At 44.2% G+C, this 17,208-nt stretch overlaps 1 protein-coding gene across 2 annotated transcripts in view; it reads right to left on the bottom strand.

The window, feature by feature from the left end:
* The window catches only part of DMRT1 (doublesex and mab-3 related transcription factor 1), a 319,782-nt gene that overhangs the window by 276,250 nt on the left and 26,324 nt on the right, over positions 1–17,208 (bottom strand). For both annotated transcript variants that reach the window (XM_033925196.1, XM_033925205.1), the window contains one exon: positions 8,307–8,514. In XM_033925196.1, coding sequence (XP_033781087.1) covers positions 8,307–8,514 — 208 coding nt within the window. The remainder of the gene's footprint in view (positions 1–8,306; positions 8,515–17,208) is intronic.

Here is a 17,208-nt window from a genome sequence, read left to right as displayed (position 1 = left end):
GGCACCGAGGTACGCCCCTTCCGTCTTGGCGAAGAGTCCCTCGAGCACTCAACCTCTGAAGAACGGAAAAGCCTCGGGTTATCGAGGCACAGTTCGGAGACCCGCAGGGTCTCCGCCCCGGTCGGCGAGGAGCGACCGCGGCATCGAGGATAGGCCCGTTGGCGTTTGGGCTTCCTCGACCGACGCTTCGCCCGAGGCCGACCCGAGGGCGAGGAACCACGGGAGGACCTCGACGAGGACGAAGAGGAAGAGATCCTCCGAACTCGCCGCACCTTGTCCCGAGGCCGCACACTCCGCTCAGGCTGGTCAACCGAGGTCGAGGGCAAGGTCGGGGCCGAGGCCGAACCCCCCCCCCCAGGCCCGAAGCCGGGGCAGTCGAGGCCGAAGCCTGCTGAAGGTGCGCGAGGGCCCCGGACAGCTCCGAGGCGATGAGAGCCCGGAGCAAGTCCTGGAAGATGGGAACCCCCATCATAGTCGGCAGATCCGGGGCCGTCGGGTGCTCCCTCGAGGGCGACCTCGGTACCGAGTATTCCCGCAGGGCACCTGACTTCGGCGCTTGAGGCGGGGCCGAGGACGACCCACCCGCCCCCGTCGAGGAACTCGAGGATGGCTTCTTCGAGGCTGAAACTGAAGAAGGAAGTGAGGACTTACCCTTCGCCGACTTCGGGGTCGAAGACATGCGTGGTGCAGTGTAGCAAACTTGAAACTTCAATCAAGTTTGCTTGAAAAGCTGTCCGCGTTGGGGCTCCGTAGATGACGTCACCCACATGTGAGAATATCATGCCTGCTTATCCTGGGATAAACCACCCACCCTTTTTAAGACTCCCCAAAATCACAAAAACAGGCTGTCACTCTGTTATTTACTGTTTCATTGTGCTGAATGGGAGAGAATGCAAGCAATGCTGAAACAGCATATAGGGAAATCTAAAGCCTCTGGAAGCTGGATTTCAAGTCTTCCGACTGCCCCACCAGCCTGACCACTACGACCGATGACCTCTGCCACTCTCGTATATGTCACACAACCACCTGGCAGAGGCACGCATTCCTGCTCCAATCACAGTCATGCCTCCACGGAATCGTTCAGCCTGCGCTACACCCACTAGCGGATGAACCTGGAGTGAGCTAGCTAGCTCCCAATCCCAGAGCCCCAATCTGACCTGCAGGCTGTCCAGAGGGCTTACTGATGTGCAGGGAACCCCTCAGAAGCAGATGTGCTCCAACGGTCTGCGATCTCCCACCGCAAGGATGTCCACGCAGGGAACCTCCATAGCACAAGGGCAAACTCACGAAGGAATTACCGAAAAAAAATTACTGAAAACTAGTAAAAGAAAACAAGAGCAGAAGAGATAAGCTCCTACAGGCTTGGAATGTAGAAAGCAAGACTGGAATCTAATGGCATGCTCCAGGCTATGCTAGCAGAAGGAAAAGTTATGACTTCAATCATCTGATGCTTTCTACAGTGTTTGGTTGCTAGGAACATATAAACCCCACTGGTCCCGGAATAAAGTGGGATTGTACAAGAATCCGAAATTCCTTAGACATCATTAGGTAAGACTATTCCATAAGTCAGATAAAAATCACTGGAAAAACTTGTCATGTAATTTCATTCTTCAAACAACCGTAACACTGGGAACTTAAAATAATCAGAGACAAACAAGAACAAGAGGGCAACATTCAGCCCCAAAAAAACAAACAAACCCAAAACCTAAGTGTACTAAGAGCCAAGAAAGCAAACAGACACTGCAAAAATTCTCCAACTGCGATCTTCTTGGACTGGTTTAGCAAAAATAAAGGAAAACCAATGATCAGTTAAAACCAAATTTCAACCCACCCCCCCTTTTCATCCTCCTAGACCACTCCAGACCAACGGGATGTACAAAAACTTTATCCTTCAGGGTGGGAGGAAAGCAAAGCTCCCTCCAGCAGTGCTCTACAACAGCACTATTTCCCCTAACCCAGACATCAATCATACTCAAAAATAAAAAGCAGCAATAACCACCTCATGGCCCTGCACATCTCTTCTGTAGCCACCACCTGCAGGAGGCACAGAAATATTGAAAAGTTTAAGGCTATGCCACTCCTTATATTGGTGATATCACTGGAGGAGTTCAGCCTCTCTGTCTCCATCTGCTAATAGGGTAACATAATTGTCATTGTTCTGGTCTGGCCTAGCAGAATGAAAGGGAATTCCAATTAGCAGTGCCTATTCTCTTTATTTTAATCCTAGTTTTAATTTTTTCAAGACCCCTATTTTTCTTCCTTTCAAAAAAAGAAGGTTCAAATGATTAAATACAATAAAGTTTAAGCAACTTTACTTTTCCTCCCAGTGGCCCAGTTCACTCAGCCCCACTGGGGGGTTTTCCCACTCAAGCCTAAAGTACCATAATTTAAAACGTAACACTTCCTCTTCTAAGGCCAGGATTCCAGAGGTACCCTGGAAAACCAGGGAAGAGAGACTGAATATCAGTCCTTGACACTCCATGAAAACTGACCCTATTCAGATAAAGACAGAAATTCCTCTAAAGTCTGTGGTCGCATGCAACCTTCAAATGAAAACCAATAATCAGATCAATTTCTTTTAAAAATGTTTTTTAAAAACTCCACAACTTTGTCTCAATCTTGACATGACAATAAAACTACATGTATAGTAGCAGTCTTTTCTATAGTTACAGATTTTCTCGGATTTCTTCCACTCATGTACAGCACTGGACAATGGTTAGCGCCCTCTTCATTGGGCAGTGCCATCTCAGAAAAATAACTCTGGGTAGAAGGTAGAGCTATCCCTGATCCTTCATCAATGTCAGCTGCTAAAATTATCAGGGACAATATCATACAAGTTTAAAAACCAAGTTTTGACACAGGATACATTTTAGGAAGCCATAACCGTTACAATAGGTTACACAGTGTTTTAGGAAACTGTCAAGTTGTATGAAATCTATGGTGGAGAAATAAAAAGGTACTATCAAATGAAAGCTGTTAGAGTAACAAACTTTGAAAGCATTGGCATGTGTACCCTGGGTAAGGATAATGAAATCTTTGTTACACACTGGTCAATTGGTCAATATTAATGATAAAAATAATAGGAATAAAACAGTCAACAAATTCACATGGCATATTCATCAACTTTCAGACTCCATGCTGTATTTTAATATACAGGAATTGGTAAGCACAAGTGTACCATCAATCGTGAAGTTCAGGGAGTCCAATGGTCAGTGTACAAAATACAGCTCAAGACTAGATTCTCTGGGTCCTATGCATGAGTGCCAGCAAGATTACACATGGATTCGAGACATGAGATGTCCTCCGCCACAAGCGACACACAGCGCCCAAACCTCTGAATACTTTAATTTAGTGGGTTTCTCTTTCTTGGAAGGATTTCAGTCTGCAGATCTGAGAGAGCACAAATGATGGTAGGAAGATAAAGCCCTACTAGAAAAATCCAGCAGAAGACACAGCAGTCAGGCTTAGCATAAGCTTCAAAGCACACTGTGCTCTGAGGGCTGTAGCACGATTGGGGGAAAAAAAACTGAGGAATTTTAGTTTTCCCAACTAGTACTGAATGAAGAAGTCTGGCTGTTCTGTGTTAGTCCGCTTGGATATACAGAAATAAAGCATTTGTCACTAGCATTCACTGAGAGGCAGGCTGCATTCACAAAGGCAGTGCAAAACGTGACCTAATAGTTTATTAATTTTCATCCCGCCCTACATAAAGTGGGTCACAACAAATTCATACATAGCAGAACAATCACAACCAAAAAGAAGCAAGTAAGCAACCAGCACTCCATCATACAATCTAAAATTCAGGTCCCATACTTCATCTTACAGAAAAAGGTCTTTTTAATAGTTGTATGAAATTTTCCAATTTTTCCTGTCATATATACATTGGAATCTCGTTCCATCCACAGGGGACTATAAAGGAAAAAATACTAGTCCTGGAAACCTTCAACCTTAACTGCTTAGCAGCTGGAATATGCAGAAGAAAGATCATAGCTCTCTAGAAAGCTGGTCACAAATAGTACAAGCTGGTAGTACAAGAAATTATCCTGCAGGTTAGTTAAGCGTTTGTTTAAAATGTCCTTTTATCCTGAAGCAGCAAGGTTTCAATGAAACAAGGCTCTTGTTGGGAAAAGGAAAGCGTGAACTAACCAAGGCCTCTGACTTTGGCTCCGGTTTGGACTTTATGTGCAGCGTGGAACAGCTAAGAATTTGTGGTATGAGCTTCACTGGGATCCCAGAGGAAGGAGCTGCTGTGTTTTTCCACATCCTTTGAGCCAAGTCAAGAGCTTTTTTCACCCCTTGAGTGGTGATTTTTTTGTATATTGCACTACATTTTTGTTTGCATTGTGTCACTTGAAAACTTTAGATCGTTTCTGTGCTCTCCTCTGGAGGCGGTGCAGGTTTCTCTCAATGGATGTTTAGTCTATGAGTATTTTTTTACTGCGCCTTCCCCCATCGGCAAGAGGAACCTATGATTTACAAACTTTTGAGCTGTTACAATAGACTCATCAAGCCTGATGATTACTATCCATGCTGCTCATCCACATTGGCACTAACGATACTGCCAGGTACCCCTGCGAACGTGTCAAAAGTGACTTTGTGGCTCTGGGAGAGAAGGTGAAGCAGTCAAGTGCGCAGGTATTCTCGTCCATCTTCTATGTCGAGGGTAAAGGCCAGGGCAGAGAAGCTCGCATCCTGGAGATGAATGCTTGACTACATGGATGGTGTCGTCAAGAACGTTTTGGCTTCCTAGACCATGGGATGATCTTCCAAGGGCTGCTGAGGAGGGATGGTGTGCATCTATCAAAGAAGGGAAGAAGTGTCTTTGCCAGCAGGCTGGCTAATCTACTAGAGAGGGGGCAGGGTGATCAAAGCTCCTGGGTGAGTATAAGCCCTCAGGTAAGTAAATCACTTAATAACTCTACACGGATGGGAAAAGGGGGCAATGTCTGGACAGCAGTATATACTAATGCTCGAAGAATGGGGAAACAATATTCTGGATCTAGAAGCTGTGATGGAAGAAGGAGTTGGATATAGTGGCAATCACAGAGACATGGTTCACAGAGAACCATGACTGGAATGTAGTTATATCATGCTATAATCTGTTCAGGAAAGACAGGATAGGAAGAAAAGGAGGAGGAGTAGCGTTATATGTTAAAGAACATATTAAAGCCACACAATTGCAGGATCTGCAGGGCAAGGAAGAGGCACTGTGGATCAATTTGGAAAGAGGGAATGGTGAATATATTTACATTGGTGTGATATACAGGCCTCCTTCACAGACGGAAGAAGTAGATAGAGATTTAATAGTAGATATTCAGAATATATCTAAAAAGGGGGAAGTCTTGCTAATAGGTGATATTAACATGCCCAGGGCGACAAACCTTTTTGTGAGGCAAGTAAATAAAAGTTAAGAGGAAAAGAAGGCTACTTTGGTTCTCAAAAGTAGTAGCTGAGAAGGTAAGGAATAAGAAGTTAGCTTTCATAAACTACAAAAGATCGCAGAAAGAGGAAGACAGACAAAAATATCTGGAAAAGTTAAGAGAGGCTGGTCATGTAGTCAGGAAAGCAAATATGCAAATTGAAGAAAAAATAGTTGACACGGTAAAATAGGGAGACAAGACATTTTGTAGATATTAGTGATAGGAAGAAGTGCAAAAGTGGCATTATGAAACTCAAAGGTGAAGGGGAAGAATATGTAGAAGCTGATAAAGAAAAGGCCGAATTGCTTTACAGATATTTCTGTTCTGTGTTCATGGCTGAAGCGCTGGGAGCGGGACTGCAGAAGACAAACGTGAATAGGGATGGAGGAGTAAGACCCTGATTGATTTTCAGAGGGTTGTGTTCCTGAGGAGCTAGCTAAAATAAAGGTATACAAAGCAATGGGGCCAGATGGTGTACATCCTAGGGTGCTGAAGGAACTTAGGGACGTTCTGGTAGCTCCACTGACTGACCTTTTCAACGAGTCTCTAGAGTCAGGAGTGGTACCGGAGGACTGGCGAAGGGCAGATGTGGTCCCTCTCCACAAAAGTGGAAGTAAGGAAGAAGTAGGGAATTACAGGCCGGTACGTCTGACTTCTGTGGTAAGCAAATTAATGGAAACACTTTTAAAACAGAGAATTGTCAAGTTTCTGGAATCCTGTGGATTAAAGGACCGGAGGCAACATGGATTCACTAGAGGTAGGTCTTGTCAGACAAATCTGATCAATTTCTTTGACTGGGTGACCAGAGAATTGGACAGAGGATGTGCGCTAGATGTGGTGTATTTAGATTTTAGCAAAGCCTTTGACAGTGTTCCACACAGACGTCTAATAAATAACTGAGTGCCCTCGGGATGTGTCCCAAAGTGACGGGCTGGGTCAGGCACTGGTTGAATGGAAGGCGACAGAGGGTAGTGATTAATGGAGATCGCTCTGAGGAAAGGGATGTTACCAGTGGTATGCCTCTTGGGCCTGTTCTTTTTAACATTTTTATAAACAATATTGCTAAAGGGTTGTCTGGTAAGATTTGCCTCTTTGCGGACGATAAGAAAATCTGCAATAGAGTAGACATGCCAGATGGCGTGAATAACATGAAGAAAGACCTGGCGAAGCTTGAAGAATGATCTGAAATTTGGCAGTTAAAATTTAATGCTAAGAAATGCAAAAACCCGAGGGAATGGTACAGATTAGGGAATGAAGAGCTTATGTGCACGACAGAAGAGCGGGACTTGGGTGTGATTGTATGTGATGATTTTAAGGTGGCCAAAAAAGTTGAAAAGGTGATGGCGAAAGAAAGAAGGATGCTAGGTTGCATAAAGAGAGGTATGGCTAAGTAGGAAAAAGGAGGTATTGATGCCTCTGTATAAGACTTTGGTGAGACTTTATTTAGAATATTGTATACAATTCTGGAGGCTGAACCTTCAAAAGATATGAAAAGGATGGAGTTGGTCCAGAGGAAAGCTACTAAAATGGTATGTGGTCTTCATCATAAGGCGTATGGGGACATACTTAAATATCTCAATCTGTATACTTTCGAGGAAAGGCGGGAGAGGGGAGATATGATAGAAATGTTTAAATACCTACGTAATGTAAATCTACATGAGTCGAGTCTCTTTAATTTGAAAGGAAATTCTGCAATGAGAGGGCATAGGATGAAGTTAAGAAGTGATAGGCTCTGGAGTAATCTAAGGAAATACTTTTTTACAGAAAGGGTGGTAGATGCATGGAACAGTCTCCTAGAAGAGGTGGTGGAGACAGAGACTGTGTCTGAATTCAAAAGGGCCTGGGATAGTCATGTGGAATCTCTCGGAGAGAGAAAGAGATAATGGTTACTGCGGATGGTCAGACTAGATGGGCCATTTGGCCTTTATCTACCATCATGTTTCTATGTTTATGACTTAGTGAGTCTTCAGCACTCTGGTGTTCTGCTTTTGTCTGAGGCTCATATTATTAACTGTATTACCATTCAGTTTATTGTGACCATGATAGCAAACTCTCTCATGTCAAGTTGGGTAAAGTTGGGTAGTAATATAGAGTAATTATTGGTGGCTGAGTTACCGTTTGTTAATTTACTGTTTAGTCACAAACATTAAGTCAGTTCAATATAAAATACTTGGATTTGCCTTTTAGATTTATTACTCACCTTCTCCAAATCTCAGGTACATTTTATACTTACGCCCTGAAGCAAAGTTACAAAGTGAGAGAAGGGAGACTGAACTCCACTTTCGTGTGCAACTTGCTTCTACCTAAAAACTAGCTCTATTTCCCACAAGTACTTTGTTGGTAGTTATATCTACCAAATAGTATAAAAGAAAGGAGGGAAATTCTAAATAAACAAATTATCCCATTATACAATACACTGTTTAGAACAGGCTTGTCCAAGTTGAGTCCTTAAGCCCCAAAAACAGACTAGTTTTTCAGGATATCCCTAATGAATATGCATGAGAGAAATTTACATACAACACAGGTAATGGTCATGCAGATCTCATTCATGCACATTCATTGGGTTTATTCTGAAAATCTGACCCACAAGGACACCGCATACAGAAAAATGCATCTGTTGCTTCCAAGTATGTAAACAAGGTTTATTATATGGACTGTGGAAGAGCAGAGCCTGAGAATAGTGTCACTTTTGCCAAGTGATTAAGAATTTCCCCAACATACATATAAGACTCCCATATACACCTGATTCTGCTCTTCACATGCCAAGTCCAAATCAGACCTATTACATGGTGATGACATCATGCTGCATGGCTAACAACCACATGGACTTGGCATAAGCCATGTTCCCATGCACACACAAGCCTGGGATAAGTACAGCATGCTCACCTGATGCAGTAGTGGCTACTGTGGTGGAGGTGCTGGCCACCGAAGTAGAGCTACTACTGTTGTTGTTGCTGCTGCTGCCGTCCAACAACAGGCAAGAGCTGCTTCCATTACTCTCCCGCTTCACCAGCAATTCCGCAGCCCCTGGAAGTGGGATGGGATGACTGATTCCCAGCTCCTCTTCCTGGGCCTGCTGCCGTCTCAGAGCCACCTGGAAAAGAAGGGTAAAAATATTCCATCACTAACAGGCATTTGCTTCATGAACTTTATAAATACTGCAATATGCAAAACGCTGCAGGGAGATGCTAAGTAAGGGAAAGTTCCTGGGTGGGAGCCCCTGATGTCTTCCATTCACTCCCTTGACAGTTGTCATGAGCCAGTGGCAAGATCTGAACGGTACTCTTCAGTGCCAATCCAGAATCAGCCATGGATGCCCATGATATGTGACACTTTTAGCCCTCTGGGCCATAACCCACCAACCCAAATAAGGTTCAAACATTGCCAATGCTGATGTAGAATGAGGTCAAATCACAGCCTGTCCACAACTCAAAGGCAGAGTTATCAGACATTAGGATTTACCCAGGCATGTTTGCCTGCAACGACATCACTTTCTTTTCCAGAGATAAATAAATTAAAAAAAAAAAAAAAGATTCAACATCAATGTGTGACAAATTTCTTTCCAAATTTTTATTCATTTTCAAAATTACATAAAGTGTAAGTACATATTCAATCAGATAATCAATGCAAATTTCACTTACATTCTATCTTTGGTTAATTACATAACTTCTTACCTATGTGTGACAAATTTCTTAAGAAAACTGAATATTTTATGGGCTGTCCTAATTTTTTCACATGGCTGTATATAAGGGAAACATGAAAGCATTTCAGTGGTAGCTGGAGGCAGAGGTGTCAAAGGTCTTTTTTAAGTAGAAGACAGAGGTCAAAGCAGTTTCTTTCAGGACTCACTGATTTGAGGTTACCATGGTCCACCCCCTGTAGCAAGCTCCCATCTGAACCAAGGGAAGGACCTGAACACAGTCTGGATATCTTTCTAAAATGAGAGGAATTTGTCCAGATTTTCCTTTCTCCATCCCACACCTACTTCCTCCAGTGAAATTAAATGTTAGCAGCATCAACAATGTGAGCCTGCTGCTAATGGCCTGCCCTGGAAGACTTCATTCTGCAACTGTCCTGCCTATGAGGGAACAAGAAGTTGCTGCAGAATGAAGGCTTTCGGGCAGGCCAATGGCAGCAGGATCAGCTCATTGATGCTGTTGGCAGGCCGCCTGAAGATTTAATTTTGGCAGAGGAGACAGGTGGAGGATGAGACAGCCATTCGATTCCGGTGTGGGTTGAGGATGAAAAGAGAGCCCGCACCATCGGATCCTGCTGGGGGAAGGGGGGAGAGAGAAGCACCCATGGGGAGGGGGGGGAAGAGACAGCGAGACAGACAGAGAAAAGCACCCATGGTAGAGGAGATGAGGAGAGAGAGAGAGAAAAGCACCCACGGTTGGAGGGGGCAGAAGATAGAAAAAGCATCTGTGGGTTGGGGGGAAGAGAGAAAAAGCACCCATAGGTGTGGGGGGAGGAGAGTAAGAGAAGCACTGAAAGAGAATGGGAAGGGGAACTGAGGTGAATGGTGGAGGGCGGGGAGTGGCCAGAATGGGTAGGTTGTGGTCATATGTCCTCTTTTATAATTTCACAAATAAGGTAACCCTACTCAGAGCAAACAAATGTTTATTTTTTAACTTCAGGCAAGCTTTTGAGAGACATGAGCTCTCTTCTCCAGCACAGTAAAACACCAACAAACTGCTTATTCTAATGGTTATTAATAGTCAGTGCAGGATTAATCTTTTAGTGAACACTAGGAAAACAAGCATGTTAAGTTCCCCATTCTAATATGAAAAAGAGAGTAGGTTCTTACCTTGCTAATATCTTTTCTAGTAGATAGATGTGTCATTCTGGACAATAGGGCACTCTCTCCATGCTCGTGAGCCATGCAGGATTCCATTCCAAGTTTTCAAATCCTTCTCCAGAGGGCTCTGCTTCCCCCTTTTGTTTGTACCAAAGCAAGTGATAACCCTATATAGGAACACATAAAAAAGAGGGGTACAGGAAGACTCCCCAAGTATAAATCTGTTATGCTTTGAAAGTAAAACAAACATGTTAAACAGAAACATTTATGGAGCTCAAACATTCCCCCAATATGTTATAACAATAGATTATTCTTCATCCCCTTAAGGCAGATGTTTTCAACATGCAGTACATGTACCCTAGGGGATACATGTACCAGGCACGGGGTACATGGCCCCGTCATCTCTTGCCGCATCCTCCCACCCTTTTAACAATGGCTCTATAGCCATCAATTTGGTTCCTATACCCCTCTAAGACCAGCAGCCTCAACAGTGTCTCCTTCTTCCTGCCCTCCAACCACACACACCCCTTCACAAAGCCGCATATAGGCTCCCATCATGTCACCGAAGCTGACCCGGAAGCCTTCCCTCTGATGTCAGATAGAAGGCTTCCAGGACAGCCATATGCAGAAGCCGCTGCCCACGGCCCTGTGAAGAAGCAAGTGCAGCTGAAGGCGTGAAGAAGGCGGCCCACCTGGATGGCCCTAAAGAGAGCAAGCACATTGGGATAAGTAAGAGAGAGAGGGGACATGAACGTGGGATAAAGGAAGGAAGGAGAATGTTGGGACATGGGAAAGCCATAAACTTGGGACAAAGTCTAGAAGGAAGGAGAGATGGGCACATAAACTTGGGACACAGAAAGGAGAGAGGGAGGAAGGGGACACAAACTTGGGACACAGGAGGAAGAGAAAGAAATGCTGAGTTGAGGGAGGGAATATAAAGGAAGAATTATTGGGTATGAGCATGTAAGTGAGAGGAAAAGAGAGAGTGCACATGGGAAAAGAAGTTTGGGTATGGAGAGGGAGAGGAGTGAAGTAGAGATGAATGGGGAAGAGAAGGATGAGAGGGTGAAATGTTGGATATGGTGATGGAGAGGGAACAGTGGGACAGATTGAAAGGGATGAAAGAGGGAAGAATGCTGGACTTAGTGATGGAGAGAGAGATGTGGCATGGTGCTGAAGAGGGGTGAAAGGATAAATGGTGGTCATGGGGGGCTGGTGGAAAGGAGTGAAAGATAATGCCTATGGTCCGGGGTATGAGAGAGGGAGAAATGTTAGATGTGGCAGTAGAGGGGGTGGGAGAGATGAACCCTGGATCCCTCCCTCTCTCTTTCCCCACCCTCTTTGCAGCAAGGGAGAGAATGAGAGAAAAGAGATGGTAGACAGTGAGAGAGAGAGGGAGACATGTTGCACATGGGAGTGGAAGAGAGAGGATGAAATGCTGTGAAGGAGTGGGAAGGGGAAAAGAGGGAAAATGATCCAGGATAGAAGGTAGCGAGAATGTTGTAATATGGGAGGGAGGGAAGAGAGAAATGCTGGACCATGGTAGGAGGAATCAATGAACAGCAACCGCTTGAAGTTGAAGAAGAATTTGCAGAAGACAGGAAAGCAGAAAAAAGAAACTGGAACCAACTTGATGGAAAAATAAATCTCCAGGCAACAAAGGTAAAAAAAGAATTTATTGACTGAAATATGTTAGCTTTGGGAAATGTATATAGTAGATGTCTTCGTATTGTGTTCAACAGAAAAGGAAATACTTGTTGACCCTTGTTGTGACTGGTGGGGATCCCTAAGCATCACCAGCTGAGGACCTCCTCCAAAGGTGACCAGAACTTCTCTCCACCAAGTGTAGCAATCACTGGCTACATCCCTGAGCCACTGAGTTTACAGCATCTGTGACTCAGGGATGCTGCTGCTGCCGCCTGCCAGCTTGGTAAAAGAGACCTCTGAGCCACCTTCAAAGGAAGTCCTCAGCTGACATAGCTTGAGGGTCCTCATCAGTTGGAGTATTTATGTATTGTTCATAAGTTTATATTGTGTGTATATGAAAAATGAATGGAAGAAATTGCATTACAATTAGTACTAGTATTATGGGGGTGGGGTCTTGGGCAAAGCTTGGGCAGATCTGGGGAGCAGCTTGGTTGGGGTACTCTGTTGAAATTTCTTAGACTTAGGGGATACTTGGCTTGAAGAAGTTGAGAAACACTGCCTTAAGGTCTGACTAACACCAAAATCTCAGTTTCGACTTGAACTTTATGATTGAGACAGGAGACAGGCTGAGTAAATCCTGACAGGGCGGGGTTCCAGAATGACACACCTATCTAGTAGATTTGTTCCTTTCTTGTAATGTTTTAGCTATTATGTATGTGCATATTTTTAAACCACCCTGGAATTAGACGATATAGAAACTTTTAAAATAAATAATCTTTTTCTAAGGCAATAGGTGTGTCATTCTGGACAGTAAGGAGGTACAAGGCAGGACCTCTGTGTTTGATCATAATACTGAGGACCCAAAGACAGTGTCCTCCCATGCTGCCATGTCCACTCTTTAGAACTTGGGGAACATATGTAGAGCAGACCAGGTTGATGATCTATAAATCTTTTTGGCGGGAACTTCAGCCCACAAAAAAGCCACGCTTCTTGTGCAATGTGCTCTTAAGGAGGCCACTGATAATTGTCACATTCAATATATGCTAAAGAGATGGCCATCCATATTCAACTTGAAATGGTAGCCAAATACTCTGGTCTACCATGTCTAGCCTGACTGACATCCAGCTTTCTCAGAATCCAGTCCTTTAATTTTGACCCTGTGGTCTGGAATGCTGACGATTTTACCTCTTCATAAACGCCAAAACAATCTGAATGGGACCGTGCACAAGAAAGCTCCCACCTTCTCAATCATGATGGAGGGCTTCCTGCAACTCTGAGCCTTGTAATAGCCACAACTTAATAGCCATGAGGAAAGTCTTGAAATAAGATCCAACAAGGATGACTACTGAAGAGGCTCATACAAAGTCTGAGGCCATGCAAAACCACATTAAATAGAAATGGTTATTTTACCAGTGATCTGATCCTTAATGCCCCCTTTAGGAATATAGTTGTGCCTGGATGAGAAGCCAGGGGAGCTTTGTGTCCACTTGCTCTGAACATGAGAGGCTTGCCACTTGGACTCTGAGCGATACCACTGTGAGGACTTTGTCAAGACTTGCATGGAGGAAAGCTAGCACCACTGAGATTGGAGCACTAAACGGCTCCACCTTCTCTTTCGTGCACAAGTGTTGAAATGTTTCCCATGCTTTAGCATAAGTGGAGACCATTGTAGACTTCTTGGTCCTTAGGAGAGCAGTAATGACTACATCCGAGTATCCTTTCTTTTCTAACACTGCGCACTGAGTTATGCCACAAGACCAAAGCGATGCGGATCTTCTATGATCAGTGGCCCTGAAACAGAAGACCCATGCTGTACCTGCAATCTGAAACCCTTGTCCCTCTGAAGACGAACTAGGTCCATGGCCACAGTCTGTGTGGTCAATTCAGTACTACAAGGGCCACTCTCCCTGGGTGTCTTGCTATTCTGTGAAGTATACGTCCTATTATGTGCCATGGAGGAAACAAGTACAAGAGCTCGCTCTTTGGCTCCGGCTGGACTAGGACATCCAGGCCTTTGCTTCCAGACTCAAATCTTTGACTGAAGAAGTGGTCCATCTTCTTGTTCCTCACCATAGCCATCAGATGGAAAGTTGGCCAACCCCATCGATGAATGATGAACTGAAACGCTAATGTAAATAATGTCCATTCTCCCAGGTCTAAAGTCTATCTAATGAAGAAATCGGCCTGGATAGTGTCCACTCCTGCTACATGCCTGTAAGAATTGCCATATTGGGACAGACCGAAGGTCCATCAAGCCCAGTATCCTAACAGTGGCCAACCCAGATCCCAAGTACCTAGCTAGATCCCAAGTAGTAAGACAGATTTTATGTTGTTTATCCTAAGAATAACCAGTGGATTTCCTCACGCCATCTCAATAATGGCCTATGGACTTAGGAAGTTATTCAAGCCTTTTTTAAACCCCAGTAAGCTAACTGATTTCACATTCTCCGGCAACAAATTCCAGAGTTTAATTACACATTGTGTGAAGGAATATTTTCTCCGGTTTGTTTTAAATCTACTACTTAGTAGTCCTAGTATTTTTGAAAAGTTCTACCCATTGGAACAATAAGTGGGCTTCCAGGCTCAGCTGTGCACTCTTGGTGCCTCCTTGGCAAGTGACATACACCACTATCCAAGAAGACTCAGACCGCTTGTCCCTCCAGAGTCTTCTCTAGCTTCTGTAATGCTGTTTGAATGACTCGAGGTTCCATTCAGTCTATGGACCACTTTGGGAAGCTGACCACCACCCCTGTACTGGGTGTCCATTGCAAAGGCCTTCATAGCTGAACAAGTTGGCATCTGTCATGCGAATCACCCATGAAGTTATTCTGAGGGGCATGCCCCATAATAATGATTTGTGAATAGAGCCACCAATTCGTACTTCAGCAGAATTCCAGAGTCCACATGAGAGTCATTTGCATTCTGAAGAGGACACACGAGAGCCTTCACCCAAGGGACCACATCTATAGTGGTTATCATGAAGCCTAGTACTTGAAGGTAGTGTCATGCAGATGGAGCTGGCTTGGCCATCATGTCCGTTATCTGAGAGCAAAGTTTCTGTCTGCGTGCTTATGGAAGATCAACTCGGTCTTATTCTGTGTTGATTAGTACTCCCAGATATTCCAAGAATTGGGATGGAACTGGATGGCTCTTTCAAAAATTCACTGTCCAGCCCAGGATCTGCAAGCCACTGCTTGTTCCCCTTCCAATAATGAGAGCTCTGATCAGCCAGTTATCCAGATATGGACGCACTTGCAATCCTACCCTATGGAGATGCACTACTACCACCACCATCACCTTGGTGAACATGCGTTGTGCTGTTGCCAATCTAAACAGGTGCATCAAGAACTGAAAATCTCTCTCCAGTAAATGGAATCTCAGGAATCTCCTATGTTTCAGAAATATGTCAATGTGCAGGTAGGCTTCTGTCAAGTCTAGGGAAGCTAGTAATTTCCCTTCACGGTTTCCATGTGAAGGTATTGATCCTTCAGGGTCCCGTTGACGTCTGTGAGATCCAGAATACGTCTCCAATCTTTTGAGACTTTCTTGCCCAAGCCCAATTCTTCAGGTGGCCCTGGCTATATGACCTGAATTTCTACAAGTCTCTGTACTGTTGCTAAGACTCTGCATGACTTTCCTGGGCGCCCCATTGTGGAGTCCACAAACCAGTCTGTTACATGAGCTACCAAGGAATCCACCTTACACTGAGCGAACATCTATTGCCACTCCTGTGCCATAGGATAAAGCCTAGTCACAATTTTGGCTACCTGTAAAGAGCCCTTAGGAGCATTCCAGTGCTCTGTGACTATAACATTCAGATCAGGATGCCAGGTAAAAGACATGGGCTGCGTTCTCATTATGTTCAGGATAGAACATTAAGTGGAAGGGATCTGCTGAGATTTTAAGTCCTGCAGGGAGTCAGTAATGAGCTCCAATAGTACCAAAGGCTTGAACAGCCGGCCTACTATGGGATTTTCCCTTTGGCCAAGGGCCACCACTGCTTCCTGTGTACTTGCTCCTATTTGCAACCTTATATCGCCCAGTAGGGAAGTCTGGTTCTGTAACAGCAAGAGCATATAGACTGATCCCTCACCTTCCATGTCCCTGACAGAAAGGTCCACAGAATCCTGGTTAACCTCTGCCAATGACTCTGATGCACCCTGGGAGCCCAACCCCCTTTGCACGACCCCTGGCTCGCTGCCAGACCTCATATAAGGTCTTCACATCAAATTAATAAATACAGGAGAAAGGCTTTAGTAGGCAGCAGAGTTCCCTTTAGGTAACTTCTCCTTCCGTCTCCTGGGCTCCACAGCTTCCATGCTCTTACACTTAGGTACGCTGCTGTTCCAGGACTCTGGGAGGGATTTTCTCCCAGTAGATAGGCTCCCCACAAATGTTCCTCAGCCCTAGAGATCAAAGGAGAGGCTAAGCCTGATGTTCCCAACACCTCTTCACATGCTGCGTGGCACATGACACAAGGGCGTTCTTCTGGCATCCAAAAAAGCTCAAATTTTGACTCAATTAGGGATAAAAAGCCTGAGGACTCCATTCCTGACTGTTTTGAGGCAAACTGAGGCAATTTGAAGGATCTGGAGAACTTTGAAAAAAATTGGGGAAATCTAAGATGGCTGCTGCAGCGTTTTGGCGCAAAAAAACCCCACACAGCTCAAAAATGATTTTAGTAAAAATTAAAAAAAAAAAACTCAGAAAACAGGATTTTAGAGGTAGGGGACCTTAAAGGATATGGCAGAAACCTTCAGAAATAGTTTTTTTCAGACCCCCAAATTTTGCCCATAGGCTGTAGTAACCAGACTCCCAAATTTTGCCCATAGGCTGTAATAACTAGTGATGCCCGATTCAGGGAAAAAAATTTAAATTCTATTTGATTTGGCCTATTGAACTGATTTTTCGATTTAATTTTCTTTTCCCGCATTTTTTTTTATTTTTCAAACGTCCTGGCAGGTTTATTTTGCAGCCTCTTCACCCATCTCACCCCCGTTTGCCCTCTTCAACACCACACCAGCGCTGTGGTATAAACAAAATTAACAAAAAAGACTTTTCCTCTCTTTTTTAGGTCCTAGTTTACGCTTTTTAGCACCAGCTCTGGCAAGATACACATTTCAAATCTGACACTGTAATCACAAAATAGAAAATAAAATTATTTTTTCTACCTTTTGTTGTCTGGTCATTTTATTATCCAAATCATGTTGATCCCAAGTTCTGGTCTCTGTCTTCTGTTAACTCATTCACCAGGGTCTCCTGCCCATTTGACGTTGTCTTTTTTCTCTATGCTCACCATCCATCTTCCATCTCTGTACCTTCCCTTCCACTGCTATATCTAAC

This window comes from Geotrypetes seraphini, chromosome 1 (assembly GCF_902459505.1).
Source record: "Geotrypetes seraphini chromosome 1, aGeoSer1.1, whole genome shotgun sequence".
Taxonomy (NCBI): Eukaryota; Metazoa; Chordata; class Amphibia; order Gymnophiona; family Dermophiidae; genus Geotrypetes; species Geotrypetes seraphini.
Note: the sequence above shows the minus strand (reverse complement) of the source record. Positions and strands in the feature narration are given on the sequence as shown.